Source organism: Mus caroli, chromosome 19, assembly GCF_900094665.2.
Source record: "Mus caroli chromosome 19, CAROLI_EIJ_v1.1, whole genome shotgun sequence".
Classification (NCBI taxonomy): Eukaryota; Metazoa; Chordata; class Mammalia; order Rodentia; family Muridae; genus Mus; species Mus caroli.
Genome location: NC_034588.1, coordinates 37,232,386 through 37,251,538, shown reverse-complemented (window position 1 = coordinate 37,251,538; position 19,153 = coordinate 37,232,386). Strand labels below are relative to the sequence as shown.

At 47.9% G+C, this 19,153-nt stretch overlaps 1 protein-coding gene across 3 annotated transcripts in view; it reads left to right on the top strand.

Annotated features, from left to right (window-relative positions):
* The window catches only part of Aldh18a1 (aldehyde dehydrogenase 18 family member A1), a 35,682-nt gene extending 22,195 nt beyond the window's left edge, over window positions 1-13,487 (top strand). For all 3 annotated transcript variants that reach the window (XM_021152575.2, XM_021152576.2, XM_021152574.2), the window contains 7 exons: window positions 1,516-1,736; window positions 3,521-3,658; window positions 5,793-5,988; window positions 6,095-6,216; window positions 8,744-8,930; window positions 9,967-10,062; window positions 12,382-13,487. In XM_021152575.2, coding sequence (XP_021008234.1) covers window positions 1,516-1,736; window positions 3,521-3,658; window positions 5,793-5,988; window positions 6,095-6,216; window positions 8,744-8,930; window positions 9,967-10,062; window positions 12,382-12,563 — 1,142 coding nt within the window. In that variant the 3' untranslated portion in view covers window positions 12,564-13,487. The remainder of the gene's footprint in view (window positions 1-1,515; window positions 1,737-3,520; window positions 3,659-5,792; window positions 5,989-6,094; window positions 6,217-8,743; window positions 8,931-9,966; window positions 10,063-12,381) is intronic.
* The last annotated feature ends 5,666 nt before the right edge of the window (window positions 13,488-19,153 follow it).

Sequence of the window (19,153 nt, the reverse complement as noted above, 5' to 3'; positions counted from 1 at the left end):
CTGCCTCTGCCTCTGCCTCTGCCTCTGCCTCTGCCTCTGCCTCTGCCTCTGCCTTCCGAGTGCTGGGATTAAAGGTATGTGCCACCACTGCCTGGCTACACTGATAATTCTTATGTCTATCTAAAGGCAAGATAGTTAGATGAAATTACATTATTTATTATGCATGATTTTTATCAAGGGTTGGTGACTAGTGCTGCCAGCATTTGTTTCTAACTATTCTTGGTACTTACTTCTGCTCCAGTTCCAGTTATTTTAGCTCAACCCTCCAAGGAGCCTTTCTTGTCCTCAAGGGTCTTGTGAGCTCTGGCCTCTGTGGCAATTTTAGAACTAGAAAAGGAAACTGAGAACTTCACTGTTGTAGATGCTCAGCTAATTACAGCCGAGACCGTCGTATTAGCGGGCACCGTGCTAAGGGCTTTCCCAATAGGATTCCCTTTAAACTGCACAACCTAATGTATCTGAGGGAGCTACTGTTTTATTAGTCTCACTCAGCAAAGCTGTCATTCACCCAGAGTCAAATAGCCAATGGTGGACCTAGGATTCCAGTTCAGATGAACTGTCCATATAGAAGAGGCACAGAAAATGGTGCATGCTGTCTGTGGTGAAAGATGAGACACTCTTGGGCCATTAAATGAGTGTGTTATCTTTATGGCTGCCATCAAGTGCTGTCCAGACAGATTTGTGTGGCACTCGTGGAAGAGCAGGTGATATGGCTAAAGTCATATCACAGATGACCAGTTACAGTCAGGGAGACCCAAGCACCTCCTTTCTCTTCATCCTCTGCTTTGCCAGCTTAAGACAGTGGGGTGTCTGGGTGTGGTGGCCATATAGTGAGACCCTGTCTATAATAATAATAACATTAATATTAATAACAACAACAATAATAATAATAGCAACAACAGAAAAGTCAAAAAGACAAATTATCATTGCTTGACGCGGGAAGAGATCCTGTTAGCCAACAAAAAAGATTTGGAGGAGGCAGAGGGTAAGGATGTATCTTTGTGTCTTCTTCCTCCTCCTTATTTTTTTTTTTTAAACAACTTCCAAGCCAGGGTTTCTTTGTGTCGCCCTGGCTGTCCTGGAACTGATGTAGCTGAGGTGCCTCACATACATCAGGTGCACACATACATCAGCTATGTTTGATGAATAGACTTGATTGATGTTTCTCAGTTGGCCTTTTTATATTCCAAATAGCCTGTCTCGTTAGTACTGTGGTAGATTATGTGTAACAACTACATCACAACCTCTTGTTTACTAAATTGTCAGATAGAATCCCAGGCTTCCCTGGTTTGAAATGCTGAAATGTTTTAGAATGTCACGTGGTGAAAGTGATAATTTGGGGACATGAGATACAGTTGTCAAGCAGTCTCTCTCCACCCTGAGGAAGAGCTATGTAAACCTAAATGTCACCGTATCACCAAGACTCTCAGTTTCCTGTCTATCCCTACTCCAGTAAGGTCGGTGGCCAAAGCCTGCCCACATCATCCACTTTATCTTGTCCCACTGCCGTTTTAGGAAGACTTGCCAGCCCCCTGCTGAAGCGCCTTAGCCTCTCCACGTCCAAACTGAACAGCCTGGCCATCGGGCTGCGGCAGATCGCAGCCTCCTCTCAAGAGAGCGTAGGCCGTGTCCTGCGCCGGACTCGGATTGCCAAAAACCTGGAGTTAGAACAAGTGACTGTCCCAATAGGTGTTTTACTGGTGATCTTTGAGTCTCGCCCTGACTGTCTACCCCAGGTATGTGAGACCATGGTCACCTGGGATTGGGTTGGGAGAAGCATATATTACCAGGAGTAGAGAGATAAGCCACCAGAGATGTATGTATTGTATATGTATGTATATATGTATATATGTATGTATGTATGTATGTATGAGCATATGTAAGAGAGAGAAAGATCTTTTTCTTCAGCCCAAATGCATTTCACCCTTCCAGCCATCCTAGAGAAGAGATGCAAACCAGCATTATAAAGCTGATATTCCCTGTCACACCTCCTGCAGGGAGGGGGAGAAGAAACTCCCAGCTCTCCTGGCTAGCTGTGCTCTTTGTTCTGAGACTGGCACATCCCTGCTAGGCTGCTGCAGTCATTCACCTAACACCTGCCTAACCACAGAAAAGGACTCCATTATCAGCGCCACAGAGTAATTCCTGTAGGAACATCACGTAGCAAAAGCGCTCTGTGTAGTTAATGGAAGACACAATGCAGCCCTCTTTAAGGAATGTGGCTGACACGTGTCAAAGCAGCCACACCTGGAAACATGAGGTGACAGTAGAGAGCTGGCCTCGCTTCTGCCCTAAACTCTCTGAGAAGTCAATAATGGATCATCTCCCAACTAAGCCGTGAATGGGATAAGATCAAGTCTTTATTTGTACTGGCTCCGAGGTCTCAAAGGGAAATTCTCTTTTAAAGTGGAAAGCTAGCCCCTGTCTATGTAAGGCATCGTGGACTGTGAAGGCTGCAGAGCTCTGTGGCAGGCACTCCCTGGCTGGACCTCACATTAGCTTGTTCCTCACAGGACTCCCTTCCCATGGTTGCCTGTCCTCAGCCAGGCTCACTACCCCTCTGGCCACAAGCCTGTCAGTGGTGGCTGCAAAACTCATTTGTGCTAACAGAAATGAGTCCCGATTCTGTTTGGCTCTGTTCATGAAATGTCCTAGCCACCCCCAGTTCCTCACAAGGAGTAGGCTTTCTCCTGTAGCTGAGGTGCCTCATCTGAAGTGTAGCCCCAGACGACTACACACAAATCCTAGAAATTGTGTGTAGAACATGGAGTGTCTGCATTGAGGTAGAGAAGGTTTGCATTACCACCATAAGGGGCTAAAGAGCAACTCAAGCATTAAGAATCCCTAATCTGGAGGTTAAAATGGCCAGGCAAAGGATTTTAGTAGCTTTTTTTCAATAGCTAGGGTGATTTTCATCTCATTGCAAAGTGTTCAGAAAAATCAAGTTTCTGGCTTAGGATGACTGAGCCTGTGTGAAGCTGACTGCTTCAGTGGGACAGCTCATCTATCCCCTGCCCTGAGCAGTGGGTGCTCCCTCGACACGCTGCTATCACCGTCCAGGGCTGGCAGGAGCTTGTGTTCTCCAGATTTCTTAAGATCAGGCATATAGAGCCCCCGGGTCAACTCCAGGACAGCCATAGGTCTCCCCTACCACCCCCTGAGTCGGTGGAGTGAGTGGGTTCTTTACTATAGAGGACTCAAGCATCCTATTCCCCGCTGCTGCTGGAGCGGGGAGGGAGTACCGTGTGACCGTGACCATGAATTTAACATGCATTGCTGCTGCTTCTATGGAGATCACATAGTTTAGTTCCCCAGAGTCAAGCATCTCGGAGTGTCTGCCAGCCCTGTGTTCGTAAGCTGTGTGACCTGGAGAGTCACCACCCTTTTTGGGCTTCAGTATAAAGTGGGATAAAATGAGTTTTTCATTGACTTGGATGCTGGTAAAGGTGAGATGGACACACAGCAATGCAGACAGACATCATTGTCATGCTGACCATCTTGTCTTCCCTTTGGTCCGCAGGTGGCAGCCTTGGCTATTGCCAGTGGCAATGGCTTGTTGCTCAAAGGTGGGAAGGAGGCCGCACACAGCAACCGCATTCTTCACCTCCTGACCCAGGAGGCCCTCTCCATCCATGGAGTCAAGGAGGCCATACAGCTGGTAAGTGGGTGGGAACGAGGCTGGTCCCACCCAGATAGGGCCAGATGAGGTCTATGGAAATTTGTAGCAAATACTTGGTTGTATGAAGCCAAGATACTTCTACAGGCAAGCTTGGTTAGAGAGGCAGCAAGTTCTGTGACCCCTAGGCCATTCTGCAGAGCCAGGCAGGTTTTCACTGGCTTGGGAGAGCTTCTGCCATACAGATGTATCCTGGTACTACTGGGTTATTCGGTATCAATTAGACCGTCGTTCTTCTTTAAAACGTAATTTTCTTTATTCCTAGTGTACCGTGGTGTGCATGTGAGAGTGCTTGTGTACGTTTAGGTTAGAGAATCTCTCCCCTTCTACCTTTACATGGGTTCTGGGAATTGAACTCAGGTCTTCAGGCTTGTGTAGCAAGCACCGTTACCTGCTGAGCCATCTTACTGGCCCCCAGACCCTTGTTCATTAGGCTACAGGAGTGGGAGACCCACTATAGGGCTGGGTTCCTCCCATTGGTGAAGTTATGTAGGGTAATCTGACTCAAGGGTAAAGAATTCTCCAAAGCCGGGCGGTGGTGGTGCACGCCTTTAATCCCAGCACTTTGGAGGTTGAGGCAGGTGGATTTCTGAATTTGAGGCCAGCCTGGTCTATAGAGTGAGTTCCAGGACAGCCAGGGCTACGCAGAGAAACCCTGAAAAAGCAAAAAAACAAACAAACAAGAATTTTCCAGTCTTTGGTAGAGTTTAGATTGGACATAAGTCACTTTAAGAACGTTTGTCATCAGCCCTCATGTGGTGTGGGAGAATGAGAGCCTGCTGCTGCTCCTGCTACTGTGGTCCCTGACCTGGCCTGAGCGGCCAGATGAGCTCTGTGTGAACGAGTCAGGTGAGCAGCTTTCATTACCTCAGTTAACTCTCGGTTTTACCCTGTGAGGAAATGCTGCTCTTTCTTAGACCCTTGCTCTGGACTGCATAAAAGCAGACTCTGGGGTACAAAACCTCATCAGTCTATGGTACGGTTTGGATTTGGTTTAAGCCAGTTCTAGAGCATTCTTTTTTCTGTGGAAGGCTCCTCCCTCCAACATCTCAGGATTCCCTTCTTCCTGTTGGGAGGGGCTGACTTAGTACATGCTCAGAGAGAATCTGGTGGGGAGATCCCAGGCTTAGGAATTCAGCCCAGCTCCTGCACAGCCTGCCTGGATGGGTCCCCTCCCTCCCTCTTCCCCTTCCCTCCCTCTCTCCTTCCCTCCATCCCTCCCTCCCTTCCTTTCTGGCAGTGTATACTATACTTATAGTGCTCCATGCAGATTGCAGGTAGACTGCTCTGTGTCTGTGTGGATATGTATGGCCGCTAACCACATGTCCCCAGCATGCCACGGGGGCCCTTCCTGCCCTTCCCACTCTCTTGGACTTGCACCACATTCAGTTTCTTTTGTCTGTTCCTGAACTTTGATAGAGTCATCCAGAACGCACTTTCCCATTCTATGACTTTTGTTTATTTTTATCTCGGTGCCGCTATTCATCTGTGTCTTTGCATCCTGAACTTCTTTCTCCTTTTCCGCAGCCCAGTAGTAGTTCATTTATAGCCACACACTACAATTCATCTTTTCTTTGTCCATGGGAATTTGGGCTGGTCCTGGGTATTGGCTTCATGAAATAAAGCAGCTATGAACATTTTGGCACATGTATGTTTATGTAGCTGTTGTACTATGACTAGTTGGAAGACACTGACAAATCCAAAAAACGAAAAGAAAATGCCTGCTATCACTGTGACCCAACCCAGGCACTCATGATTGGTCTAGTCTGCATCCCAAGATGGAGTTTGTCAGTGGAAGTCTCGGGAAGTGGTCCCCCTCCTAACAAGATCAGCATGCCTCCAGTGCCCCATTTCTTTTAGTGATCCCGTAGCATGGTGTCCTCTGTGCCTGCCTATCATTCACCACAGCACTCAGTACCTCCAAGCATTTAAAAACACTCTCTGTCCTGTGTGGCTAGCTGTCCCACTGCCCTCCCTTCTGTGACTGAGCTCCCTCCAGGGATTGGCCTACTCTCCATCTGAAGCGCCAAGCATAGCGCCACTCGAGCCCTACAGTCCTGTCTCTGCAGTTTGACCAGAAGATGCCATCTTCCTCTTTGATCCTCTCCCTCTTCAGGTAAACACCAGAGAAGAAGTTGAGGATCTCTGCCGCCTTGACAAAATAATAGATCTGATCATCCCCCGAGGCTCCTCCCAGCTGGTCAGAGACATCCAGAAAGCTGCCAAAGGGATCCCAGTGATGGGCCACAGCGAAGGGATCTGCCACATGTACGTGGATTCCGAAGCCAGCGTGGACAAGGTCACCCGACTCGGTGAGCTGACCCGGGGCTCCTGGGGAGTCAGGGGAAACTCTTGGTGAATCCTCTATGTCTGCGGATCATGTGCACAGCACTCACTCTTTATTCTTCTTCCCTCCAGTCAGAGACTCTAAATGTGAATACCCAGCCGCCTGTAATGCCCTGGAGACTTTGCTTATCCACCGAGATCTGCTGAGAACACCCTTATTTGACCAGATCATTGACATGCTCCGAGTGGAACAGGTATGGTGGACCGGCGGGAAAGATTGGACCGGGAGCAGCTTCCGGGCACCTTAGGGAACAGGATGTTACACTTGCACTGTGCATGCAGAGCTGTGCTGAGTACAGAGGTCAGAAAGATGTAATCCCTGCCCGCTGCGGTCGGCGGGGGGTATGGAACTGATACACAGATGCCCGTGGCTACGTGTGTTCCAAGACACAGCATAGTCCCCCCACTGCAAGGGTTCAAAGGTAGCAGGCCACATAGCACCATACGGAATGGGATCTTCACAGCAGTGTTTCATTTGGATAAAAAAGTTAACTAGGCATTTCCTTTTATGTTACTTTAAAAAAAATGCAGAGTGCTTTTGTTTCTGTTTTGAAGAGGGTTTTTTTTTTTTTTCACATTTAGAGTGGGGCACAGTGTTTTTACTATTTCTTGTGTGAGAGTGTTATGCATGAATGTCTGTAGACCACATGTGCCCCAAAAGGCCAGAAGAGGGCATCAGATCCTCTGGAACTGGAGTCACAGACAGTTATGAGCTGCCATGTGGGTGCTGGGAATTGAACCGGGGTCCTCTGGAAAAGCAGCCTGTGCTCTTAACTGCCAAGCCATTCCTCTAGCCTCAGAAGTCTTTTCAAGAGTAAAATTTATATGTATCCATGCCTTTCCTCCACAATGTCTTCAGTTGCCAGTATAAACGTGCTTACTGAATGGCATTCATGATGAGCAGTTTGAATAGCTTTCTTTTGGATTTCATTCATAACCTGCTATGGAGGTTGTATACAAATATATTCAGTAAGTTTGAGATACAGACAGGTTTATGCTGTGCTAAATTCACAGTTGCAAATGACTAGAAGGTATCATGGCCAAATGGACAATCTATTAAAGGTCCTGCATGACTGCATTTCCAGCTTTGATAGCAGGTGTGAGCCTGCTGACCTCATTCGCTGGGACCCTGGTGTGGCATCCTTTTGCCGGAAGGGAAAAGTGCTTATCAATACAGTAGGACCCCAGTGAAGAACTGCAAGCACAGACTGAGTAGAAGCTGCTAGTGGAAATGTGACTCCCTAGTGGAGCCCAGCGTCTCCTCAAGGCTGCAGCTAGGTAACCCGAGAACCAACAAAGCAGCCACTCCCTGTAGTTTCCCGTAGCCTGGTACCATCCCTAACTCCTTAACTTGGTTTACTGTGTCAGAGGGTTCATTCCCTCATGGTGGGGAGCAACTCACCTCATGATAGCTGGAAAGCAGAGAAGGGGGAAATATTGTCTTCCAGGACATCTCTCCAGTGGTCTCCTTCCTTGAGAAGGCTCATCTTCTACATTTTACCCCCTCCCAGTAAGCCATCCTACCACAGAGCCGCCAAGGGACTGGTCCATTCGTTAGGCCAGAGGCCTCAGCTTCTAAGCATCTCTTTGGAAACAGACACCCTTATTTGGCCTGGTCATTTATACGTGCAGAGGTGTGCTTCACTAATCCCGTCAGGTTAACAGTGAGAACTACCCACCACCTAAAGTCATTGTTTTGAAAGTGAAAGTGCACCCCACAGAATAAAAGGGAGTCACAACACACAACTGTCCGGGTACAGTGGCCCATTTAGTAGGTAGACTGTTGGCTACCTGTAGATGCCAAAACTCACAGTTACCTACACTGCACAGGAGGAAAGGTGTCCTTGGCTAGAACTGAGCCCTTTCATCCTAATGAAGGCAAACCCTTGGCATCCCCAAGTATCAGAGGGAGGACTACCTTGACAGGCTTCAAACCAAGATGAGGCAATGCGCAGACTGTGCAGGAAACGCCTTTGTGTGTAGGAACTAAGTCCTCAGGGTGGTCTGATCACAGATTGGGTCCCCCAATCCTGGAGAGAGTGGAGTGCCCAACATAGTCACATTAGTCCCTCCAGCCACCAGGCAAGACAGAGCTTGTCATAGCTGGAGCCAAGACCTGAAGGAATCGAGGCATGAACCTAGTCCTGTGCAGACTCAGAGAACAAGGCCTCTGTGGAATTGGACTGCGATCAAGTCCCTCAGGGGCCAGCCCAGGATCCTTACATGGCTCTAACTGGGAATAGGATCGGTATGAGGGCGTGAGCGGGCATGGCAGGCCAAAATCACCCAGGTAACTAGTTGGAAGCACTTAGCCCAGAGCACCAAGCCAGGGCTTCCCTGGGATGTAGGAAGTAAATATACATTTATGGTGCCTTTCTCATGAAACCAGCACGGGTTCCACTTTATAGAGAATGAGAGTTTATGGTCAAATGTTCCTTTAGTTAAAAAGCCAGAAGCCAGAGGCTTGTGTGCCCAGACATTCACCATTCAAAGGCCTTTCCTTTCAATCCTGCCCCAGCTTGCTCAAGGGCCTGTTGGTGACCGAGCAGAGCATCCTGGTGTGACAAGGGCTAAGTCACCCTCCAGGCCCACAAGCAGCCTGGCCGTCGCTTGCCAGGGCCCTGCTGCTGCATAACCCAGCTCCACCTCACACAGGCTGTTACTCAGACCCAACTGTTGTCTCATTCTTGTGGGTTTTGTATTGGATTTCCTCTCTGACAGGTAAAAATTCACGCAGGCCCCAAGTTTGCCTCCTACCTGACCTTCAGCCCCTCAGAAGTGAAGTCACTCCGGACGGAGTACGGGGACCTGGAAGTGTGCATTGAAGTGGTGGACAGCGTCCAGGAAGCCATTGATCACATCCATAAGTACGGCAGCTCTCACACAGATGTCATCGTCACTGAGAACGGTCAGTTTGCAGTGATTTGGGCATGTGGTGTACAGTTTCTTGGATCTGATCTACAGTTGGTGCTGTTGCTCCCAGCCCCTTCAGTCCCACAGGAAAGCCCACTCCAGACTGACCAGGGACAGTCCTGGCATTGGAGACGGTTGGTGGCTTGTTGAGTGTTCTCTGATCTATATCTGTGGGTCCATCCCGGTGGCCCCCATCAGTGGGGCAGGGATGATTGGCACCACTTTAAGACTTCCTCTGCTTCCGAGGCATCGCCTTTACCTATACAGGTGCCCTACCATGTAGTTCAAAGCCAGACATTGTGTCTAAACATCTGTAATCTCAGAACTCTGGAAGCTAAGGCAGGAGGATTGCCACAAGTTGAAAGCCTGACTGGACTATATAGCAAGACCCTGAGTCCAAAAACAAAAAACAGAAACAATTTACAGCTAAAATAAACTAGCACCCAGAGGTCACGAGCAGGACAGACTCTGCACACTGCTTTATTTAACACGCCAACATGTAACATTTAGCATACACGCCAGGGTGGCTGGCGCTGAGACCCGATGCTGAAGGAAGCCATATGGTCCCTGAGAATTCACAGCCAATTTACTGAAGCTATGACCATAGATAGCACCAAGCAGCCACAACTGTAACTGACCGCTTACCGTGAGGCATTGGGGTGAGGATTCCCAGGGGCCAACTGGCTTTCTCCATACCCTGAGAACCAGGTGATGTCCTTCCCCTCTCCCCCAGGCACAGAGGTGTTCATACACCTGCTCAAGACCACAGAGCTAATGCCTGTGGATTTGGTCAGACCTAGACAGGCTGTCCCAGCACGGAGGCATAACACCTACAGATCAGTTCCAACTGACTGTCTCTCACCGGCCTGACCATGGGATTCAGTTTGCCATCTTCCCCTTCAGCGTGCTCCCAAGCCTGCATGTTTAACATGTGAGGAAAACACATGCAGCCAGATCTGTCACCAGGGAGTCACCAAAAGTGGGTGTGCTCCCCATGGGTCCTCCTCAGTTGGTTTCTCTTTCCCCTGTAGAGAAAACAGCGGAGTTCTTCCTCCAGCACGTGGACAGCGCCTGTGTCTTCTGGAACGCCAGTACTCGCTTCTCTGATGGCTACCGCTTTGGACTGGGTAAGAAAGGCACAGGAAAGGAGTCCCCTGTGGCTCTCCCACTGTGGTGCCTCTAAGGACTGTGCTGAAGTAGAGACACCGCCACATGTGTGACCTAATACATACACAACAGCCCCGTGTACCACCTATGTCGGTAGACCTCCCGCCTGTGAAAATGGTAGCTTCACCTAATTCCTTTCCCATAGATGGGGAAACCAAGAGACAAGTCACTTGCCCAGAGTCACACAGCCAATGTCAGATCTAATGTGTACAAGCCTGGGCGCCCCCATTACAATGTAGGGCTGGCACAGCTTATCTGGGCGCACAAGCTGCTGTGGTTCCCAGAGAGCAGGCCATTGCAGACCTACTGCTCTCGAGTGACACAGCCAAGTTGCCTCAGAGATAGGAAGCAGAACATAGGATGGAAGGTGTTGATATTGGTGCCTTAGGACACATCACAGAGCCTAAGCACCAACATCAGGAACCAGGAAAGGAGTGTGTCTGTCTGTCTGTGTCTGTCTCTCTCTCTCTCTCTCTGTGTGTGTGTGTGTGTGTGTGTGTGTGTGTGTGTGTGTGTGTGTGTGTAGGTGGGGTATGTCACTCTGGAGCATGGGCTTAGAATGCACAGGCTCTGGGTTCACCACTGGCACAAGCAAAAACAAATGTGGTTACTAGAAATAGACACCTGGTCCTTTCATCACTTACAAAACTTCCTGCTCTCCTTAGCATCGTTTGAACAGCCTGCTTTCCCAGGGGGCCATAACCCAATAGTCCAGTAAGACATTGTGGCACAGTTTGTAAATATTTGAAGGGCGAATGTATGTGTTATCATTTTGCTTTGTTTTGTATTGTATTGTTTTGAGACAAGGTCTTCCTTTGTAGCACTGGCTATCCTAGAACTTGACATATAGACCAGGCTGGCCTCAAAACTCAGTTCTACATACCTCTGCCTCCCAAGCGTGAGTGCTAAAGGCTTGTGCCACCATGCCCAGACAACACTTGAGAATTTTAATCCCTTGAAGCATTTTGTCTTTGGTGTTGGGCCTTTCGCTTTGGTGCCAGGGATCCAACCCAGGTCCTGTGACATTGCTGTGCTGCTGAGCTGTACCCTAGGCTCCCTCCCCCAGGCTTTCTGCAACATATGATCTGCCTGGAGAAATCCCTCTCCCTGATGGTGGAGGGTGTAAGGGGATGGATACACCACGGATGTCTTAGTCATTGACTTGAGTGCCTGTTTGTGTCGCATTGGGATTCTCACTTAAATTAACTTTCACAGCCCTCAAACTCAAACACTGTAGAAAAGCAATGGCTGGCCTGTCCTTTAGTTCCCTGGCCCAGTGACTATCTACTCCACAGTAGCAGGGGCTTGCTCTTCACTACTTCATCCTCAGGCCTGGTGCATTGGACACACTCAGGGATGTTGTGATGCACGAGGAATCCCAACGGCCACTGAATACGGTGGAGAACCCAGAGCCAGACCCAGGAAAACCCCTGGCCTCAGGAACAAGAGGGAAGAGAAACGAGCAAGAACTTGTCACGTATTCAGTAACTGGCAGGGGCTGAGGTTCAAAGCACTTGCTGCTTTTTCAGAGGACCAGCAGCCACATCAGATGACTAATATCCCTAACTCCAGTTCCCGGGGATCTGACCTTCTCTTCTGGTCTCCACGGGCACTAGCATGCATGTAGTATACCTATTAGCATGCAAGTTGCACATAGTAAAAATAAAGTTTACACAAAGTAAAAATAAATGAATCTTTTTAAAAATAAATAAATAGGGCTGGTGAGATGGCTCAGTGGGTAAGAGCACCCGACTGCTCTTCCGAAGGTCAGGAGTTCAAATCCCAGCAACCACATGGTGGCTCACAACCATCCGTAACAAGATCTAACTCCCTCTTCTGGAGTGTCTGAAGACAGCTACAGTGTACTTACATATAATAAATAAATAAATAAATACTATTTTGGTATAATGGCCCATACCTGCCACCCTACCACTCAAGAAGCTGAGGCAGGAAGATCAACAATTCAAAACTAACCTGGTCTATACAGTAAGACAATCTCAAAAGGGAAGTGGGGGCGGGCTTAGGGAGCCATACTTTATGCTAGACATTGTTATAAGCTTCAAGACATGCCCAGATGTTAAAATGGGGTCCACAATTGAATTAAACTGATGAAGATGGATCTTCTAAGACTGTCAGAATACCCTTGGGTGAAGGCCAGGAAGAGAGGTGACACATGGCACTGCATTGCAGTTTGATCTGTAGTGACAGAGGACTCACCCACGAAAACCTCGGCTTTCTCCGTGAGTTTTGTTTTCTTTTGTCTCGTTTTTTTTTAATAGGAGCTGAAGTCGGAATCAGCACATCGCGAATCCACGCCCGGGGACCAGTAGGACTCGAGGGATTGCTAACTACAAAGTGGTTGCTTCGAGGGCAAGACCACGTGGTCTCAGACTTCTCCGAGCACGGAAGCCTCAAGTATCTTCATGAGAATCTCCCTGTTCCCCAGAGAAATTTCAGCTGAGAGGAGCCAAGCAGTCAGGACTATTGTGCGCCGTCTGGCACATGAAGGCTACTCCAGGATCTCCAGAGAGAACCTGATCTCGTCCCTTACTTCTTAGAAGGGTCTGCCTTCTGGACAGTTCACCTATGCTTCTGGCTCTCCTCAGCGTTTCCAACCTTAGCTAATGTTCACACTCCATTTCGGCCTTCTTGGGTGTGTCTGTCTCCGTGACTGGGGTTGAATCTAGGGCCTTGCACATGGTAGGCAAATGCTCCACTGCCAGGCTGTCTCCCTGGCCCTGCAGTCCAGTCCTAGGAAGAAAATCACTGTTGGGGGCAGAGAGGCTTGGCTTTTCCCAGTCTGTTCACATCAGAGGTAGACCCTAAGGGACACATCTACCATCAGAGACAATGGAAAGTCCTGGCCGCCGGAACGCCTCAGTGAGGTAAAGTCTCTTAGCGTTTGACTGGGACCAGCCCAGACATTCTCAGCCTCTTGATGTGTAATTTCATTTCTTTTACGTACACTCGTCTTCGGAAGAATACGACTAGGAGTTCTTAAGGAGGGCTAACTCCTTAAAACCTTTAACATTTTCATTGGAAACGGTGACTGAGACAGACTGACTGTATCCACTGGGGAGATGACCTTGGTGTGTCTGTGAAGTTACGGGCGCACATCCTAGACATCTGCAGTCTGTCCCCGGCCTGGGAACACACGGTACCTTCAAAGTAGTTAGAATCTGAGCATCACGCTGGAGGGATGAATTTCAGGATGTTCCTACAAGTGGGAGGAAGACCTACAATCATGCTTGACCTTTTTATACGAATTATTTTGACATCCTATTCTCGACCTCCAGAACAAAGACTAGAGATTATTTTAATACTTTAGATTCCTCCCCCCTCCCCCTTTTTGAGAAATAAAATTCTTATAAAAGCCCATGGGCACAGTTCGTTTTCTCCCTTATTTGTCCTTGCCATCATCTCCCCTCTCCCTCCCTGGTGACCCTTCCTGCCCTGCTCTCAACATGTTCCTGGAAGTTGGCTTGGTGGGTGGGGAGTGGTCATGGGGGAGCAGTTTCAATGGAAATGGCGAAGGGAAACCTTCCAGGAAGGGACTCCGGCCTTGAAAGGAAAAGAAAACAGAACAGTGGGCACCAAGAGTTTGGAGTCTGCTTATATGATGATTTGGGGCTGTGCAAGACATGAACATATTTGTTTCTGTCACGTCCTCCCCGGCATCTGCTCCACCATGTCACCAGCCCACATCTTTGGTTCACTGTGGCTATAACTAAATTCACTCTCCTGGCCTGCCAAGTGTCTCTAAACACTTCTAATCCCCTCAATCCCTTTCCTTTAGCCCCTATTCTTAGTCTTCACAACCCTGCAGTCTGCACTTCAAAGACTTTTTATTTCTTGGAGGCCTCCAAAAAGAAGCAAGTGTTCACTGACAGGCTGCTTCTGATCCTCAGCGTGGTTTTATAGGCATAAGAATTACTGTGTCATGTGGATCATGTTCCCAGACTGGCTCCAGCTCTACCTCTCATCTAGACCCTTACATGGTCTGGCCTGGCAAGGCACCCAGCCTGCCTTGCCCCATGAAGGGGGAATTCTGACATAGCTTGCCTGAAAAGGGAATAAGCAAGATCCAGCTGAAAAGACAACACAGATTCCACAGGCAGCTCCCACCAGACAACAGATACCCCAGGAGTCTGAAATAGCAGACGAGAGAGCTGGGCCCTTTGGGAGCTCACTGTGAACACAGGCTGCCATGTGGGCTCTGGGGAAGGTGGGTTCTGGGATTGACTGGTGGTGTGGCTTACAGGCTGCAGGTTGATGCAACCAAGGTGCTGGGCAAGAATGAAACCAGCGAGTCTGGAGAGCAGTGACTGCTGATTTAGGGCAGAAGGCTATATATAGGTTTCAAGAAAATATGCCCTAACAGTGGTTGGTATCTCCTGGAGCCTTGTTTTTACAGCATGGGACAGATATAGGGTATGTTCTGGAAAGGGCAGGTTGAATAGCCAACAGGGCTCTTTGCCCTATTCAGAAACCTGTCAATTTCCACAGAGGTGAGGCCACCACCACCCTCCCTTTCTCCACTCAAAGTGAAGAAACACCTAGAGGGCACTAGGAGGCAGTCAAAGACTTGAAAGTGGCTCTACGTGGGTGGCCCAGTGTTTACTGGGCTGTCCTGTGGAGAGGGACATCTTACTCTGAAGCTACTCCTGTGGTCCTTGCCTCCCACCATCAGCTCCTAGACAATACATGTCACAGAACCAACCAACCCTGAGTCTTCCGGTTCCCACAAGCAGGCAAAAGAAAAGAGTCCCTGGCACATGAGTTCATGGTCTTTTTCAAACGGTAATTGTACTTGGTTGTAGATTTTCTGTGATTAACAGCCCAAGGCATCACTATGGGACATACCCCCATTAGGAGATTGCTTATTAGATAGTTGACCAGCACAGGATGGAAAGCGGGTTTGGCTGCCTTTCTTCTCTTATTTTATGAATCTGTCTCTCCCTGGTCTTGTCAGTTGGTGTGATTCAAAGCAGGATACTGCTCCCCCATTATTCTGCAATCGATGCTCACGTGATTCAGGCCTCAGTAATCCAAGCACTGCTGGGCATGTGGTTTAAATTTGACCAAATAGCATGTTGGTAGAATATTTAGGCAGTTATTAGGAAAAGTAAGCTCTAGTCTCCTGGGGCCATAAAGTCTATTTCAAGGAGATTAAAGCTGATTGTATCCAGTCTGCTACTGTGTAGGAAGAGTTTGTGGAGGTCATCCAGCAGAGAAGAAGCCAGGGGCTGTGTAGTGACCCCAGCTCCATCCAACCTGTGTCTGAAGGAGATGTAAGTACACTGTAGCTGTCATCAGACACCCCAGAAGAGGGCATCAGATCTCATTACAGATGGTTGTGAGCCACCATGTGGTTGCTGGGAATTGAACTCAGGACCTTCGCAAGAGCAGTCAGTACTCTTTAACTACTGAGCCCTCTCTCCATATCTAGTATGCTCCTAGATTCAACTCAGCAATTCAGTTTTTTGGTTTAAACTGGTCTGAACTGGCTTTTTATTTTTCATATTGGAAGACTGGATGATATACCTGGGTTCAAGTCTCTGCTCTGCCACTAGGAAACTGCATGGCCTAAGCAAGAAGTTTAGCCTGTTTGTTCTTGGGACTGTTGTTATGCCTGCTACATAGGTGGTAAGGTAGAGGCACTGCATTGTGAGGGAGAGGTGACCACGTGCTGTGCTGTCATTCCTCGTGAGCTTGATGCTGTTCCCAAACTCCAGAAGTTTCTTGCTACTGATGAGGCTACATTCAAGAGCCAGATTTTCCTATCCTGTCTGCAGCTGCTCCCCCAGAAGACCAGACTGGTCTACTCTGTAAACACTGAGATACAGAGCACAGAGTCTGAATAGACATTTAAGCACCAGGGCGGTGTGGGGAGCTATCACCAAGAAGGGCGTGAAGCAACAGAGATCTTAGTTGGAATCTGAGAGAAAGAGAGAGGAATGTTGCCTGTTGCCTGAAAGAGAGGGGGTGATCCTGGGAGGGCTGAAGGGGAGAGAGGGTGGCAACAAAGTGAGAAACAAGGTTTCCAGATATTACACATGATTGATACACTGTGGTACTGAATAGAGGGGGGTGGGGGCTCAGCATCCAAGAGCTAGCCACACAAGTCTGACAAACCCAAGCTTAATCCCTATAACCCACAGTGGAAGAGGACTGATTCCTACCAGTTATCCTCTAACTTTCTCACATGTATGTGCAAATGTCATCTCCTCAAATAATAACAAAAGTAAAACAAATGCAGAATTTACATCTCCGAGAAAACACAAAGTTTCGGTATAGTTTTGGTCATCTGAAAATTTTAACTGTTAATCAAGTCCCTCTTTTTTTTTTTTTTTATAACTATGAGTTGCTGTTTGTTGTCATTATTACTCTGATGCCCCTAAGTTTGTGTGCTGGATAATTTGATGTTAATTTGACCCAAGCTAGAGTCATCAGAGAGTAGGGAGCCTCAATTGAGAAAATGCCTCCATAAGATTGGGCTGCAGGCAACCCTGTTAACCCTGTTAAGAACCTTTTCTTAATTAGTGATTGATGGGGGAGGGCCCAGCCCACCATGTGTGGTGCCATCCTGGACTTGTGGTACTGGGGTCTGTAAGAAAGCAGGTTGAGCAAGCCATGAGGATCAAGCTAATACGCAGCATCCCTCTGTAGCCTCTACATCAGTTCCTGCCTCCAAATTTCTTCCTCATTTGAGTTCCTGCCCTGACTTCTTTCAGTGATAGACTATGATGTGGAAGTGTAAGCCAAATAAACCCTTTCCCGCCCAGCTTGCTTTTGGTCATGATGTCTCATCACAACAATAATAATAACCCTAAGATGGATAGATATTGTTTTATTTGGGGGTAAGATTTTGTGCTCTGTTATAACAAAAGCCTTTTCCATGTACAAGTAACAAGAAGTGCAACTCAAGCTAGTATAAGGAAAAATAGTTGTTTATATAACTGAAGAAGTCCGGAGGTGTGGGGAATTGCAGGCTGGTATCCAGTTGAGCTGAGGTCTGAACCCCTATGGTCATAATTCACCTACATGACACGGTAGGTGTTCCCTCATGCTCCTGGAACTCTGGCCTCTGCCTAAGTTACTGCCCCGCCCACATCCCCCACAAGAGAAGCATGGTCAGTAGTCACGTAGACAATGGACCAAGCTTCTGACCTTCAGGCTATACTCCTCCCCAGTTACCTAGCAACAGTGAAGACCATAAAAGGGGTGCTCAGCCCCCACCTTGCTCTCTTACTCTTACTCCTTATTCTCTTACTTCTTACTCCTCTCTCTCCCCTCTCTTTGTCTTTTCTCCTTTCTCTTTATCTTCTCCCCCTCCTCTCTCCTCTGCTCTCTCTTAGTCATCACTGAGTTTATGGGTATTCATATACTCAATACTTCAAACTGGCCCAAAGAGCACAGAAGGACCAGCTAAAACTGAGAAAAACAAGACTGTCTTCTCTGAGACAAGAAGTAAGCCCTCACCAAGAACTGAATCCTGGACCTTGGATGTGCTGGCCACCTGTTTTGTTGGGAAAGGGTGATTGTCTGGGAAGCGTTGGGTTTTAGAAGGAACTCCTATGGCATCACTGGTGAGAATGTTCGCTGTGCAAGCATCAAGACTTGAGTCTGGACCAGAATCATATTTAAAACCGAGATGTAGCTACATATGCCTGAATCCCCAGCGATATGGAGAAAGTAGAGTCAGGAGATTCACTGGGACTTGCTGTGGAGATGAGCCTGCCCTCCATCCGAGATCTCTAACACTAGAGGGCAGTCTAGCCCCATGGACCTGAGCAAGTCTGCTTTTCCTCAATCTACCAATCACTTCTGGCAGTTCCATCCTGCTCAGCTAGGAATTGCTAAATTGCATCTCAGACAGAAGGAGGACATGGGCTTTTGCTGCTTAACCTATGGAAACTATGTAACATTTCTAAACTTTTGTAATACTGATGCTTAAGTGAGGTTTTTGAGATCCTAGGTGAAGCACTCAACATCATATCCAGCACATGGTACACTGGCCTAATGTTACAATGTATACTTCTAAGGAATAGATTTTAGCTTAGCCCTGGACATTGCTCTTAATGTTTAAGCATCCCTTCCTAAGAAATGAGGTAGTGCCACTCTTTGAACATAGCTACTATGTATCAGATGGCATCCTTGGATACTGAGGAAAAATCACTATTTTTGTTTCCTAGATTTGGAAACTAAGAGTTGGAAAGGTTGCCCAGGCACTTCAAGGTCACATGGCAAATGGTTGTGGGATCTAGATTTAAACAAGGGACCATGGCTTCACTGGGCCGTGGCTGAAGACTTTCCCCAGAAGTTTTTTTTGTTTGGTTTGATTTGGTTTGGTTTGGTTTGGTTTTTCGAGACAGGGTTTCTCTGTATTGCACTGGCTGTCCTGGAACTCACTCTGTAGACCAGGCTGACCTTGAACTCAGAAATCTGCCTGCCTCTGCCTCCCGAGTGCTGGGATTCCCCAGAAGTTTCTTAAGCCTTGGCTTTGAGTCTAATCCTATGGCTAAAGGAGGTCTGCATAGCTACTCACTGGACCCCCTTTCAGTAATCAGATCCTCATTTCTGCTCCGGCTTTGCAAGAGGAGCTGCTGGGCTGGAAACTCTTCCACACCTGCTCTGGGAGGGAGCCAAGTGCGTCTTAATGATTTAGGGAGTCTCTAGCCACTTGATATGACGAGCAGGTGTGGATGCTTCCATGACTTTCTACAGCATGCCTTTACTTACCCGTCCCCTCCCCCAGATGCCGGAGGGAAAAAAAGAGGTGACATTCTCCATCCTGCAGGTGTGTCTGCCTCCTCCTTCATTTTCTACCCAGAAAACCATTTTGGAAGACACGGACCAATTTCCTTGCAAGCTTCAAGTTGCACCTGCTGGTATAGATAGGACCCTAAGTAGCAAGTGGATAACTCATCTTCTTTTGTTAACACACATTTCCTTTTCTTGACCCTAAACTTACCACAAGTCAAGCACAAAGATTGAGTTTACATGAATGAACAAAAGCTAGATTTTTTTTTGTATTGTGGATTGCAGCTA